Genomic DNA, 15,910 nt, shown 5'->3' on the forward strand with positions numbered 1-15,910 from the left:
TTATAAATCAAAAGATGATAACGACATTGTTGTGACTTAATAATTGATTGTTCGTAGTAGTATTTTTTTCTGTACAGACGTCTTGAATAAAGCGATGAATGCGTGTTTCAAAGGAATATTTCGGGATTACAACAAAAGTTACAGGGATTGACCTTGAGAATTGACCTTGAGGCCGTTGACTGCTCATAAAGAAACTTTGTGACCCTATGTGAGAAGATGCCATAAGTAAAATTATTCTATTGCCATATCATAGCTTTAACGTTATTTTGCTTGTAAGAGAATATGGAGTAGATTATGTCATACAAAAGTACTTCCAATGCTGTAACTAACGTTACACAGATGTTCGCTTGATACTCGCAGGGTTCAAAGTTTGTATGTATCTTTACCCCTTCCTTGACATAACTCAATGGCGACACCTAGCGGTTATCGAAGAGCTGTGGGCTGTACCGTTTCCTACATGACAGGGGACCGGTGTAATGTCCTTGGGTATACCTTCACTAGAACCGGTCAATCAGGTATCATCTGAGGTCAAAGGCTATGACCTCGAGCGGGTCAAGAGTCCATGTTTACCCGATGTTCTGAATCATACAGGATCATACAGTTTTTGGATTTGGATAAAAACCTCATTGAGTTTTGAGAATGCACCCTTTGACCAAGGTTGATATTTCTTGGCAATAATTCAAACACTGCTCTCTCCAAAAAGAACACATTCATGATGCATTAAACATAAGCACGCTCTATCTGATTTGCATATTGTGAAACACGAACCGCACGTAGACCGATGTCAAGTGGGGAGGGGGGCATTTGTGTACCGATCGCCAAGGACAGTTACAACGCCTTCGAATGGGACTCAGCTCGACGAGGGAAAGGAGCGCGTCCTTTTCTGACCAAAGATGCAGTTTACAGAATCTGACGTACCCTATTGGTGCACAGTGTTTGTATCGGCGTTTGGGACATGGCTGATTTTCAGGATGGTCCCGCTGGTTTTGGGGAGATTCATTGTTTCCTCACGGTACAACAGTCTACCTCTCGGCGAGCAGAGAAAGGTGCAGAAATGGTTAGAAAACAACGTCTTATTACGTTACTTTTGTCTGTACATACGTGTTGTACTAAATATTGTACTGAATATTTCGTAAAATGAAAGTCAGCGTATGTGATTATACTGTAACGGTTCACTGTAATAATTTATTTATGGCACTTCCCTTTTCATTCATCGTGCACAGGTGACAATAATTTAGGCGCACTCTACCTATCTCATATGAGAGCTAGATGTGAAAAGGTTGGGTTTAGCCGTTCAGTGATATAACTGCAGCTGCTGCTGCGCCGCGTACCTGCAGAGCTGGTGTGTCACACCGAAACTGGCGAAAGACGATTATATCGGCTTTAGAGATAACGTTACAGATTTGGTTCATGTTATATAATAAGCAAAACCCTATTGATATAAACTCTTTGTGAAACGGAATGTCTTTCACAGTAGCCCCAAGGCCGGATATGAAATTGAACATCCTTTCTTTCCCACCATGTCTGCATTGATCTCCTACGGTGAAGTGTTTTTGCCAACCTTACGTCTTTTGTCTTATTTCTCCACCCGGCCAGCTGTACAAGTGGGGAGTTTTCTGGGTGTCCTTGGAAGAGTCCCCCTACTCTAGATCTTTTGTCTCGGTGCCCAATAACTCGCCCCGTGAAAGCCATTTTATGCCTTTTGAATAACTCGCTGCCGTCCCCTAATCTCCAAGCAGATCTTGGGGTTCGCAAGGCAGTATATGTATCATCCATGGGCAGAAACAGTAGCCAAGGCCAACTCGCGAGATCTCCCTGCACTCAAACACGTTGGCCTTGGATACTTTGTCCAAGGAGGTTATAACCCCCTTGCTGTGTCTGCCTTGGATACCGAAACATTTGCTTGGAGATTAACCGTCCCCTAAATGTTCTGCGCTGGATACATCCATCCAATGAATGGAAACAAAATGAATGAATGAATGAATGAATAAAGAAAGAAATGAATTAATGAATAAATCATGGGAGAAAGGAAATACTGTAATTGATTAGTTTGTGAAATTCAGGGGCGTTTTAGAATCTGACGTAGGCTTTAGTTAACTCAAAGTCAGGTGAAATAAAGTTATTTGACAGCTTTGCTTTGAGCAGGATTTGACTGATGAGACGTAATGAAAAGATGAACGAATTGAGCTACAATAGAACTGGTATTCTTTATATACTTCACAGCACGGCGTCGTTATGTGCAGCCCTGGTGGAAGGGGCCATCTCAGGATACATATTCTTCTTCCGCTCAGACATCGGGCCGGAACTTGTACGGTAAGATAAAAAATACACATCTTTAAGTTAACGACATCGATATCGCGTTTGATTCTTCGAATGCCATGTATAACATTAAAGCAATACAATTTTAAGAACACTGAACTGTACGCCAAAAGTAAGCTTATCCATCCCAAATCACTTTTCCTTCATAGCAATGATTTGCCTCTTTGCCGTATACGCGTAACTTTGTATAATGTATTGATTACATGCATGTAGATCGTCGCATTATGCATATATGTGGTATAAATTTTATCAATTTTGTTTTGCTTGCAGATATGACTGTTCTTTACTTCGCCATAACGTTGGCATCTTTCTAGGTTATACCATAGCAGGTAAAACGTCCTGTTTACCTTGATATCTTCATATTAACAACGAAAAAAAACAACTAAGGAAGGATTGGCACTTTTAAATGTTATAAACGAAGTATCGCAGTAATCTATATAAGGAGCATCGCTATAATGAATATAACCCACTCAGTATGCAGAACGTGGGGAAGTTCATTATCCACTACCTTCAAAGAAGTCAAACCTAGCAACTTAAACGTAGCAACTTATATATATATAACGTTATTTGATTAGATATGTACTGGTATGTACACCATGACTTTACTTTGATACTGTACATGCAATTGGCCTGATTTTGCAAGTAATCATATAACTTGGTCGTTTTCCCCTTCACGTGTTGCCTGCGACCTTACTCATCTCAGCAACCTTCCTGATATGATCACCACCTTTTTTGCCTTCCTTAGACACTCTCCTGCTTTTGCTAACGCCAGAGTTCACCGGGGTCAATGACCTCTTGTTACACCATGCTGCCAGTCTGTTTAGCGGCTATGCGGGACTGGTGAGTGACTTTGGGTTTTGACGGCAATGCATATATTATGCTGTTTCACACCTCCTTCCAACCACTATGCGCTTGGTAGTCCAGGAGGAGATCCTCAGAAGAGGCCTATAGCCTAGAAAATGAAAAACGTAGCAGACCCTTTAGTCCACTATCATAGAATGATAGCTTGATTTCTAGGTATGGTGTTCTACGGTTCCAAGGCTCTTTATGCAAATTTATGCAAATCAGGCAAATATGCCCCGAATTGGGAAATAAAGTATCATAGCTTGTGTAATACTTGTCAAACTGACGTCAAATTGAAAGTCACAGACCGATCAAGAGACATCAAGCTATTATTCTATGATACTGGACTAAATATATAAAGTGGGTGTGTTACGGGACCATTTCTTCAGGTTTCTCTTCCTGGACTAGTGACACGTAAAAAGATAACGCGTAGTCATCCTCCAAGTTAAGCATAATGCTTTTTTGTACGTAGTTCACACTTATTATCTTTACTCGAAGAAGTAACCATACGACACACCATTTGTTGTCACCAATTTTACTATTCACACTTTTCAGACGTACGCAATTTTCCCGTACTACATCAACCTTTACCTTCTGATGGAGATTTCCAACCCGTGGTTGAACCTTAGGTGGGTATTATTTCTTAATTTACGTCATGGATTTGAACTAACAAAGTTGCAAAACGCCGGAGATAGGCCAATGGAGATAATGTCGGAGGAAAACGTTGGAAAATTGCATCTGAAGATTTCGAAAAAGATTATGGTTTATAGCAAAGTCAGAATACATAAAACGTTTACATGTATGATAGAATACTAATTTCAAATCGGGCAGAGATCTATCATTTGTTGATATAGTAGTATTCTTCATGGAATCTACATGTATGTGCAATTTCTTCCGAATATTCCTCGATAAAATATGTTGTTATCATTATCAATGTCTTTGTTTACAGAGTTATACTTGACGTTATGGGCTACAAGAGATCGAATCTTTACGTCTTAAACAGCGTCGTATGGACTGTTGCGTTCTTCCTATCCCGGATAGTCACCATTCCCCTGTTCTGGTACAACGTGGTGGTGTACGCTTCAAGAACGCTCTTCCAACAAGAGGCTGCAATCGTTTTGACTGGCATGGTTCTTATGCCCATATTTAACGTAATGAACGTCTTTTGGTTTGTCAAGATATTATTAGGGGCTAGAGCAATTCTAAAGGATCGTCAGCAGTCAATGTGTGTAGGTAAAGCGTGATTTTTCTTCATTCCATTCCGTCCGGGTTTTTTATTATATTTTATTCCTTTCGAATTGAAGAAATGTATACGTTCACTAGCTTAATATGTAAGGTATCCACCAAAGCGACCGCACGTATTGTTTTTAAAATGTTTGAAGCCTGAAATATAGGTAGCCAGGGTACCAACCTTCGTAGTAACCGCTGGCTCAATCGTTTCGGAACCGTGGTTAGCAATTGGGCCAGCGGTCACTACGGAGGATGGTACCCAGGCTAAGATATGGGATCAGTATTGTCACAAACTGAACCTTTAGAAGCCAAAGGAAATATCGTGGGAGATGCTAGGAGCCCAGCAAGCAATTATAGATAAGAAAGACTTAACTTAGATATACGCCATGTTATACACAAAGTGTTTTCATAAAGTGATTTATTGTAAATCCGTTGTTTTTATGACAATCGTATCATCTATTTTTCTTTCATTCACGATGGTGCTAGTTGTTGTATGATGGTAAAACATACACTGATAAAATCAAATAACTGAAGGACAAATCTGTGTCAATTGTTATCATGGAAGAACCTAAATGTGCTATCTAGCATTTCCCAGCAACAAGAGTACTATATAAAATATTGGTAGAAATTCGATTTCGTATGTGGAATAGTAACATTTTCATCACGTAATAAACATTCGTTTGCATTGTTTGTACTTTTGTTAGTTCCCCTCAAAATGTACTGGAGGAAAATTACTTCTCAATAATTTCAATAGCAGCGTGCTGATATGGAAGACACCAATTACGTGTGTTTCAATCAATCATTTGGCAATCAATATCAAGATACAGAGCTGTGCAATTGAATGTCATAGACCATATATCTACATGTATAGGCCTTGTAAGTCTAAGTAAATCAAAACTGGGTATGTGGTTAGGTCACGTGATCCATGACGTGTGTGACAACGTCACCTGACCCCTGACGTAGATAGTCTGTGCTTAGGTAATATTTGGCAAAATGCGCGCTTTGGCAAAAGAAATGACGTATTCGAAACATTCTGCAGCAAAATAAAATGAGGTAGGGGGTGCTTCCTTTCTGTGCTTACGGAAAAATCTAGTGTAAAATAAATTTTGCGAAAAATTTACCACACAACATCAAGGATACAATGTAAAATGGACCAAAAGATTATTTTTACGTCTTTGTCAATATTCTTTAAGATTATCATTGTCTACTTCAACCTTTGGAAACGTACTAGTATACTGCAAGGAGCTGGAAACCACTAGCAGCAAAGCTGGAAGCTTGGATATTTTTTTTTCTACTGCACGCCTTACTCCACGCGTACGATTCTCACCAAAAATATTCAAAGAGCACACCATCAAATCTTACTCTCCAAGCAGGTGAATGGATCCGGCTGGTTTTTGACTTGTTGTAGGCGTTCTTGTCAGGCTTCCTTTTTTGTCCCGTTTTGGGTTGGCGACATAAAGAAAGCGGGACAGACAGACCGACAAAAACGTCAAAAACCAGCCGGGCCCATTCCTCAGCTTGAAGAGTAATCAAATCTAGCCTGAGTGTCCGCACAATCAGCTGCCGAACACAACTGCATCATACTTTAAGGCAACAGCAAATCTTTCACTCAACAAACTCGCCCTTCTATATGGCTGCCCGTAAAACTAATCTCCAAGCAGATGTAGGGTCCATCTTAGTCTACACATTTACATCTAGGAGAATGGGCGAAAAGGAGGAAACACTCTTCACTTGAAAGACGCAAAAAACTGCAAAACGCGTGTAAAATAAACCAGTCCCTACATCTTCTAGGAGATTACGCCGTGTAATAGACATGGAATGATTCAACCTAAATCTTCAAATGGCTTCGGTGTAGACGATATATTTATACCCTGTAGTGCATTATCAGTCTTCTTTCTTCGCCGTTAAAACCTTGTACGCTTCCTTGCATAGCTGCGAGAACCAGTAGGCGTTTAGCGAGGAGAAGACAATCCCGCCGCCGAGGTAGCAAATGTACACTGGGATATTTAGTTGGTAAAAGTCGTCCTGCAATAAAAATGAACCAAGTATGAGTTAGCACTCTGGCAAAGGCTTTCGACAAAAAAACTTAAATCATCATACACAAAAATCTAAAGGTGGCTAACTTTAATAGACAACGTTAACGCCTAGGGAGGAGTCTTTTTCTTTCACGTGACGTCACAGCTTGTAAAAGGGAGCTAGATCGCCGCCATCTTGGTGGAATAAATGCTAGTACTAGATCCAAGATGGCGAGCGTTTGTTTCGTTCGTGTTTCTCCCCCAAATGACTTTGCAAGCGTCAACACAACAATATGGCGGACGCTACGTTAGTGCAATCACACCATATTTGGTAATGACTGAATGATTTTATTGCACGACGGTAACAATGTATAGATAACATAAGTTACAAACCTAGGTCTATTTTCCAACAATTCTAATTACTACATTACTATATACAATGTAGAATGAAACCTACAGTACTTACTAAGCGGAACTATTATAAACATCATATTGCGTATAATGGGGAGCAAGACTGTTATCCCGCCGTTTAGCCATTTCCTTTGGCGACCCAAAGCTATAAGCCCGCTGATACAAATTAGCACAACGGGGGAGTTCTAGCCCGAGAGTTGACCGACCAACAGTCTAGGTAAAGGCGCGGTCCACTTCCCGGGCTATAACTCCCCGGAGCGTTAATCTAGATCGAGCGGGCTGACTGTCTCGGGCCGCCGAAGGGACTCGCTAGCGGCTCGGTCCTAGTCTGGTTCCCAGGGTAGTGAGTTGGTAACGTACCTCTCTCGCCGCGAGGCTCATGTTGTACCAGTAGCCGCCCATGCTCACCACGCGGACCAGGAAGAAGGTGAGTAAAAAGGCAGCCCCGTTCCAGAAGTACGAAAGAGATTTTGTGGGGTATTCAAGGTAATTATGGATATACCTGCAAGGGAAGGAGAAATGTGTGAGTGAATAAATTTTTCACTAGGGAAAGAAGTAATCCTATCGCCAAAAAACTGTTACTCAAGCAACAAGGACCTTTCTTCATTTCTTTCCTTTAGTCACTGACGAAAGATAGCGGATGCTGCCTGAAACGTCTGACTGTTTCAAAATTTCGTCCAGTTGCTTGTGTAACTGTTTTTTTGTCATCTTATTACCTAGATGTCTAACCTTCATCAAAGTTATCCTATTCCTTGACGGTAATGCATTCATTCGTAGAATACAACTTACTAGACGGAGGTGATACGGATGCACGAGAAATAAAACTTGCCTGAGGTTTAAAAACGGGTTGGAGAGCTCCATCAACATTCCTAAGTTGGTGTGGTAGGGGAAACAACTGTAGAACTGCGGGAAGAAATGATAGGAACGAAAGTTCTGTAATTGGTCGTGGTAAGATGAAATAATGGATTAGAATATCCAAATGATAGAGAGCATCCTCTGGCTTAAAAAAAAGGGAAGTTAGAAACAAGGTCGACACGATCATGATGTCACGTGAAAACGGATAATATGAAAGCTGAAACCTCCATTAACATCAATCCGCCGGGTTACATAAATCCGCCACACTGAAAAACAGTGGGTTCGAGAGATCTCTAGTGCAGCATCCCCCAGGTATGCACAGTTTAGATATACAGGAGCGCAATACTAGTATACTGGGAGACGTTAGGTTGAAGATCTGTTTGACGTATCTGTTCAGGGTGGCGGAATTATGTACCCTGGTGGAATTATGTTAGTAGATGTTACACATCAATCAATAAACACCAACAACAAGCGGCCACTTACAACTCCTACATATCCGACGAAGAGGGAGACTGCGTGGTGTATGTGGTACAGAGCACCGCCCGTCTGCGGGTGTATCGCCATCAGCGAGGAATCTGGGGGAGGTAGACATACATTAATAGATATCTGCGTTTTAATATTCTTACGTAGATATATATGTCAAAGTTACAACTGCTGTCGCATAGATAGCTAACTAAAGAATCTGGAAATGAATACATAATAATAAAGGTGGAAAACGCTCAATTATCGATATACAAAATATGTACTTTTTTTTCAAATCGAATCACACATAAAGTGAGAACACTAGCTCACAAGAAGGCTTGAAAATAACAGTTCGCACATTTAGTCCCTTTTACAGATAAACGACTATGTTTGTCCCCGTTTCTGTCTTATGTCAGCGCGCAAACACTGTCACTACGGACGATTAAGGATGAATGAAACTGTACCTGCCATGGCGTAACCCAAGAAGATTGCACAGTTGTATCTGACACTCGGGGCATCGTACCTAAAATACACAAGGGTGCGGCGGCAGTAGTCATACATAACATAGCCCACAAAAATATCTGAATCTGATCACCAAAGTGCTGAACTCAGTTTGACTAAAAGGTCAATAGTATACACGCGGCAGTGTAACAAATGTAGTACACTTGAATGTGGACTTGGTGCATGCTTCTATCTGTATCTGTATCTGTATCTGTATCTATATAGCCGGTATAACCGCCCTTCGGCGTAACACACCAGCTTCGCAGGCACGCGCAGCAGCAGCTAGTTAAGATATACCGAACGACCTGTCACATATAATATTCGCAAATCTAACTGAATGCATATGCGTTGTTTAAAGCTATCTAATGACGATGCCTCTCTGGTACTTGGCGGCAACGACTACTTACCTAATGAGGTTTCCTTTGACGTTGTCGTTCAAAAAGTAGACGGAGCATGCCCAGATGCCAACCACTATTGAGGAGCATGCGGCCATCGTTCTGAAAGTGAAAAAAACGTCATGAAATCGTACATTCTTTGGATGACACTTAGTCACTGACTAATCATGTATAATCCAGAGATTTATGGCATACTAATCATAAGCAAGTTTCAATGAATAACATTCTTCAGTGACATCATACATGTGTTGTCAAATTGTAAGAACCTTGTCAAGTATGATAATGTATTGTTTAGTTTTTATGAATTGGCGATAAAAATTGAAAATGTTTTATAAAGACATTTTAGAAGTACATCGTAGACATCAAAATGTATGTGTTAAATGATTGTTAATGTATTGTGATAACTTTATACATTTTGATAAATAGGTGAATAAACAGTGGATATGGAATAAAAAATCACGGCAATTTTGGGTACATTATAGACTTCAAAATGTCCTTACGCTTCGTGGAGTTGCGGTTTGGCACTGTCTGGCTGTGTGTGATAGTAGGACGGGAACATTCTGCGCAGAATCCACGGGCTGAGAAGTCGGTACATCAGGAGAAACGCCGCCAAGGACCCAAACACCGTGGCGTAGTAGGGGATGTCCATCCCCAATGTCCAGTCCATGGCGAACGGTTATCCTTGAGAAATGTTGGACGAAACTAGAGGAGAATAAACAGTGTAAAAAAAAAAAAAGTTTTGTTTGATTGTTTGAGCCTTTGTTTGTTCATGAGGAACTAAAATCGGCCGGCAGGCCGTTTTCCATTGAGGTCATGAGAGAACATCTTAGTATAACAAAGATACAGGTTGCATGCTTGACGTATTAATAATCCATATTCATACATATATTCTTACGCGTAAATGGTATTCCAAACACACATAACAACATGGAATTTGGGCAGGCGTAAATGAAATAAGTTACAGGTATATGAGAAATGTAAACAAAACTAGCCCAAACCCAGTTTCTAACCGTTATCTCCAAACAGATATTGGGAAAAATCATAACCTTTGTACCTTTTTCTAACACGCCATCCTCCAGAATGGGTCACAGATAATACTGGCAAATGTTGCTAGAATGCTTTGACAACCTCTATTACGTAGTAATACGTAGTAATAGTTACGACAATGGAACACTATAAGTCAACGTTCTAGAACGACTTTGGACCTTGAATCGAACGAGTATACAATCGCACGCCTTTATTTTTCTGTCGGATCAGACGAGAGAGGGAAAACAGACAATTTCACCCATGACGTAACGTCTGGTGCTTGGCGCCCATTGGCTGATAGAAGAACAGGTGAGTCGAGCGCGATTGGTGACCTCATTCGTGCCATCTGTTTACGTTACCGCAAAACACCGCGGCGGCACGCGAAAAGAGGATGGTAGACAGCTGTGTGTACGTGTTATTGTGCGTTAACCCAATGTCACGTCGTATTGTTTCAGACTTTTAAAGAGAGATTCTATTCCTACAAAAATTGTTCATCTCTTAATTAAGTTTAGTACATAGTCCTGTGTCCACATAATTTCCATTCACCTTGTATGAACAGTCACTGACGAAAAGTAGTGGATGCTACCTGAAACGTTTGACCGTTGTAATCTATCACTTCTTGACTTAATCCAGCCAGCAGTTGTTTTGGTGACTTTTGTGCTGAGTATCTTGTTACGTGGATGTCTAACGCATCCTTCATTTCTAATGCCATAATAGTGCTAGAATTCGTCCAATTTTGGCATTGAAACATGCATTTGGTCGTAATATAGGATGCACAACATATTCATCATTCCCTGGTCTATGGTCAGACAGCGCTACGTTACGTTGCCTCAAATGACCTTTTTACGAACCAGAAATAAGACAAGAGACCTTAAGGGAGGTACCATGTGTACTTGTGTGTGTGTGGGGGGGGGGAGGGGGCTACATCAAGAAGAACTTTCCGTATTCACTATTTTACCACAAGAGTGTATTGAAAAGTAACTGTTTCAAATAACTATTACTTTTGGATTCTTTCATAAACTATTTGTTTTCAATGGCTACAGTAATCGAAATGAAACGGATGGGGGGGGGGGGGTATTACAAATTGCATGAGCGCCCCTCCGTAACCTTTATGATGGAATCGCCCGTACATTTTTATATCATGACATGTGCATATGTGTCAACGTTCACACGGACGTTATGCAGATTCTCGCCATATTTCAACTCGAACGTCTAAAAACACTTCCAGCAACACGCAAGCTCAAGGCACTGTGGCACAAAGCCAAGATCAAGAGAGACTATCGACACGAACTCAAACCTTTGCACCTAGACTAAAGACCAAGTCTTAAGCGAACAACAACAACAACGGCAACAACATCATATCATATTTCGACACGAGGGCCACGTTTTCTGTATGACATGCCTAGGAGAGTCAGAAATATCTTCCGATTCTACCTCCCAGTAACCGTCTGGCGATTAACAGTTTGCCATATTGTTGACCTTCCAGTGACACCAGGAAATAGCGGTCGGCCAGTCGAGCTCTGGTGGGGAGGGGGGCGTAGAAAATGGTGTACCGTGTTCAGAGAAACAACATCAGTATTCCATCTAACCAAGGAGATCACAATGTCCTTGATCTAACAACACGGGGTTCGTGGTAGGGTGAATGACGTTAGAATGAGAATATTTCTATAATGTTGAAAATAATGTTACAACATCAGCATTCAAGGCCATTCAAGAATAACGTTTACTACAAAACTGAACTGAACCGGATTTGAGTGGCTTCAAAATGGCCGTTCAAAAAAAACACAACAAGCCAACACCCCCGCCCCTCCCTCGCCCTTACTATTTACGTTTGCTGAATACATTCTGGACTGTGACCTCAAGTCAAACAAATTATTTGACGTTACAAGACGATACGTTAACCTGTTGCCTAACAATTAACATTACAAACGTTCTGAAACAACAAAACAACAGAGACACAGTCCAACCTAGCTACGTTCTATAACCAGTTTTATGACATAACCTTGGCCCGGTAGGGACATATGCTAGTCGTGATGTTTCGTCAAATTTTTACCGGTCCAAAATGGCTACCAAGTATCATGTGGTTTACAACCAAGATTTCTATCATCGATTGAATCACACTTTCAATCTTGGCTGTACAAATCTAGATTAGAATGTACAAAGCAAACTAAGTTGGTGAAAGAATGATATATGTTAGAAATCTTACCGAAGTGTTGAAGGCTTAGTTGGGATAAGAGTCTGTTGTTTCCAACAACAAGGACCGACCGTTTCCGTCCGACAACCGATATCCTGTTACTGTGTTAGCCGAGCACGAGGGTGTTTACATATAGTGCAACCGGCACCTCCCCTTCATTGTTGGTATGACCCAGTTCAAACATTCATCGAGAGGGCGTGTGGAGCATACCACTCCAACGACGGGTTTTCCTTCGTGGACACTTGAGATTCTCAGAACGTTTTGTGACGAATTCGTCTCGTGACGCAGGTCAAAAATGGCAGGCTCGAACTTCATACTTACGTCACGCACATTGTTGGCTAATCTCAAAAACGGGGAAGGGGAATCAAATCCTTTTCTGGTTGCCCCACAGGGCTGCGTGCCAGAAAACGGGACAAGATAACCAAGAAAGGTGCCAACATCTGCTTGGAGGAATAGTTTTGAGCTGTCCAACATAACACAAGTCTGCTTGGAGATTACGTCTCTTGTACCCTTAGAAATACAATGTAGATCTTAATCTAATAAAAGACGCAATAAATGTTGAACTCGAAAACAAGCTATTTGTCTCCCTTTGAATCACTCAAAAATATAAACAAAGGTACCATTCCAATTTTACGTCGAACTTGTTTTCAGAAAAACGAACCCCTGTTCGAAAGTTCTCTGACGTCATGAATGGGCGTTCGAACGCGTTGTCAAGTTCGACTGTTTTCGAACGCGACCTTCTTGAAAGTCGCTCTTTTTTCTCATATCTCTCCAGACATCGTCACACTTCTAAAGCTGCCGAAAGAAGAGTTAGACCTGAGTGGTGGACGTAAAATAAGGTATCATAGCCTAACAGGTCTGTCTAGAAACTCCTACCGACTTTCTTTTTTTTACCCCTATTTGTGTTGGAAATAGACTCTGTTACGGTAAGTCGAGGTGTAACTTTCAAGGTCACAACCGTTGAGCACTGCCGTAATTTTAGCACGTCGTCTTTGGCGTTTCTATCATATCATAGATTAATTTCTGACCGACAAATCTGCATGATTTCACAACGGTATCAGACTATATGTTTGTACATTTCGTGAAATGATCATTTATTTGACTGTGGAGTCAGGCCAACTTAAAACAATCGACCTGTCAACGGAGTAAGTTAAAGCATATTTCAAGTTAATAACTTTCATGAAATCACTGCTATGTATTTTTCTATAACTCAAACCAATCTTAGACCAAGTTGATAGCAGAGAAGGAAAATGAAACAAATTAAAAGCAAAACCTTTCTTTATCTATTTCAATCAAAAGCTATTTGAAGGGTTCGATTTATTTTTGTTTTAGTAGATAAATGGATTGGACTAAAAAAGCAAAAAGATATTTTCTATTGATCGGTTAAGTGTAAAAATCTTTATGAAATTTTGGCGATTTCTACGAATAATTTACTTCTCTTTCAAAATAGCATTGTGAACGTTGACAGATAAAATATCGTTTATCTTCCACTGCTTTATGTACGGTATTTACATTTCTTATGATAATAATATACAGGAGAAAAGTTTGTGCTTGGACGATTTCTTCTTTATTCCTCATCCCTTTTTATACATAACACTTCAACTCAACCCCGGAGGAGTTTGGACTCATTTGCATTCATCTTAACAGACAAGCATTTTTCTTCACCTAAAGTTTCTTAATATATAACATCATATGTTGCTTTTTCCCCTTTGGTACCCCTCGTTTTACAAGCAAACAGCGTCGTTTGATTGTTAATAACAAAGTGCTCTGACCATACACACACGCACTCCTTTCCAAGTGAGTTTTATCGAATATCCACTTTTTCTTTCAATATTTTCACAGGCATTCAAAGACAACATCAGTTACATGTATGAACAACAGATATCTGTACATCGACTCCCTCTGAAACGTGAGAAGGCAAGGGAGCATGGTCCTTTCAAAATACTTCCTCATCAGCCAAGAAAAATCTGTGCAGCAACGGCTGATAAAAAATCAGATTTCAAACCTTCGGTCTAGTCTGTCTACAACTAACATCTAACAAAGCACGGGCCTACTCTGCTTAAAAATAGCATCAGTCAAAACGGAGCAGGTTTTCCTCTCTTGCGCTTCGATATCTTCGTTTTAATTTCACAACCCCCTTCTTTACTTCAGTTCGAGTTGCACATAAAATCACTACATGAGAAAAGTCTCAAAATTAAAATGAAAGAATGTAAGTCAACTGAAGAGCTAGCAGTAACAGCCATGAATCCAGTATTAATGGTACAACAATAACCCTTCCCCCTTGGTTAGGAGCGTCACCCATTGATATACTTGTACTCATACATTTTTTTACGTTATCATACTTCTTCGGCATAATACAAATAGGTTCATGTACATTTTGGGGCTAGGATATAAAACGTTTTCTCTTTTTTGTTTGCTGTCACCTCTTGACCGACAAGCATGCAACATGGTAGGAATCACATATTCCCTTATTTTGTACAAATGCTTACTCCCTTTTCACAACCGGGTATCACACCAACGCATTCCTGTCTTAAAGGTGAAAAGAAAGCTTTGACAATTTTCAACAGAAAGAAGGAAAAATTTTAAAAACAATTGCTCAGAAGAAAAGATATGTGTGGAAATGGTACTGCCCGAATCTTCTTGAACACACGTGCAAGGCAAATAATAATTGCTAAGCAATCTTTGCTTGTGTGCAGATACATTTTCTTAGAAGGCGAAGACAAGTAAGGACCATCTTTAAGACTCCATTTGAATTTCAAAAGAAGTCATAACATTGCTTGGAACCAATAAATAATTTGTGAAAAAGGGCCCTCACATAAAGAGGGATATTTTTGGAAAAAATGCCTGATTTATAACATGATGTACATTTTGCATATTAGGGCTGGGGAAAAGAAGGTTTCTATTTTGTGATTTTAATATTTGCATAATATGTGTATATTCAATTTTAATAGTGAAGTAGTATACTTTTTTCCGGGGTGGTATTTTTGCAACAGCTTTATGCAAACATGGCCATGGAATATCCACAGAAATTGTTTTAAAACATTCTCTTCAGCCTATTGCGCTGAACATCTTTTTGCAAAAAAAAAGCAGAGATGCAGCAAGAGCCTTTGTGAATGTTGTTTCATCTTAAAGTACATGGTAGTCCTTCAAAGAAGCTACCACACAACATGCTGTACATTTTTAAGTAAAGTATAACGTCGCCTAACATATTCAACATAAGAGTATTGCGGGGCAGGGAATTATACAGTGGGGAATACAGGAGTTTTTGTTTCAGCAGTCTTGTCGTCACAACTCGTTGTTGCTTCGGCCTTGAATGCTGTCGCTATCTTCACCGTTGTCGGAGTTGTCATGTGACTGAACCGGCTGCCGTGATTGGCCGGTCAGGGCGTTGTTGATGGTGTTGTTCTGGTGGTGGATGTTGGCTGGGGGGACGTAGTTACCAGGATTTGCCTGCTTGGGAAAGAAAAAGAGGAAATTACTAACTTTTCAGTATCCAACATCCTTACGTAGCTAATACATAGAGAACACAACACAGTGTATTCCGTATCATGTGAGGTATCGGCCTGACTACCAACCCGATAAAACACACATTTCAATGCAAAAAGCCCCAGAAGATGAAAACATTTGGTGTCCTCAAATGATAGATTGTATGGTCATCT

General features: G+C 40.3%; 3 protein-coding genes across 19 annotated transcripts in view; 1 reads left to right on the top strand and 2 right to left on the bottom strand.

The window, feature by feature from the left end:
• The first annotated feature begins 673 nt into the window (after nucleotides 1–673).
• Nucleotides 674–5,082, top strand: LOC136422925 (TLC domain-containing protein 4-like). The gene is made up of 6 exons (XM_066410853.1): nucleotides 674–1,057; nucleotides 2,224–2,313; nucleotides 2,590–2,648; nucleotides 3,065–3,159; nucleotides 3,718–3,791; nucleotides 4,112–5,082. The coding sequence occupies exons 1-6, from the start codon at nucleotides 894–896 to the stop codon at nucleotides 4,404–4,406; spliced, it is 777 nt and encodes a 258-aa protein (XP_066266950.1). The 5' UTR covers nucleotides 674–893; the 3' UTR covers nucleotides 4,407–5,082.
• On the bottom strand, nucleotides 4,794–9,715 carry LOC136422926 (TLC domain-containing protein 4-B-like). Its single transcript, XM_066410854.1, has 7 exons — nucleotides 9,532–9,715; nucleotides 9,044–9,133; nucleotides 8,600–8,658; nucleotides 8,157–8,248; nucleotides 7,648–7,721; nucleotides 7,179–7,320; nucleotides 4,794–6,417 (listed from the first exon to the last, which is right to left on the bottom strand). Exons 1-7 carry the CDS (start codon nucleotides 9,696–9,698, stop codon nucleotides 6,277–6,279), a joined length of 765 nt encoding a protein of 254 aa, XP_066266951.1. The 5' UTR covers nucleotides 9,699–9,715; the 3' UTR covers nucleotides 4,794–6,276.
• A 4,080-nt stretch (nucleotides 9,716–13,795) lies between these two features.
• The window catches only part of LOC136422960 (ubiquitin carboxyl-terminal hydrolase 9X-like), a 41,428-nt gene continuing 39,313 nt past the window's right edge, over nucleotides 13,796–15,910 (bottom strand). For 15 of the 17 annotated variants that reach the window (XM_066410919.1, XM_066410916.1, XM_066410918.1 and 12 more), the window contains one exon: nucleotides 13,796–15,704. In XM_066410919.1, the coding sequence (XP_066267016.1) occupies nucleotides 15,537–15,704 (168 nt within the window). In that variant the 3' untranslated portion in view covers nucleotides 13,796–15,536. The remainder of the gene's footprint in view (nucleotides 15,705–15,910) is intronic. The other 2 variants (XM_066410905.1, XM_066410913.1) reach the window with 1 other exon arrangement.

The sequence above is a fragment of the Branchiostoma lanceolatum genome, chromosome 17 (assembly GCF_035083965.1).
Source record: "Branchiostoma lanceolatum isolate klBraLanc5 chromosome 17, klBraLanc5.hap2, whole genome shotgun sequence".
Taxonomy (NCBI): Eukaryota; Metazoa; Chordata; class Leptocardii; order Amphioxiformes; family Branchiostomatidae; genus Branchiostoma; species Branchiostoma lanceolatum.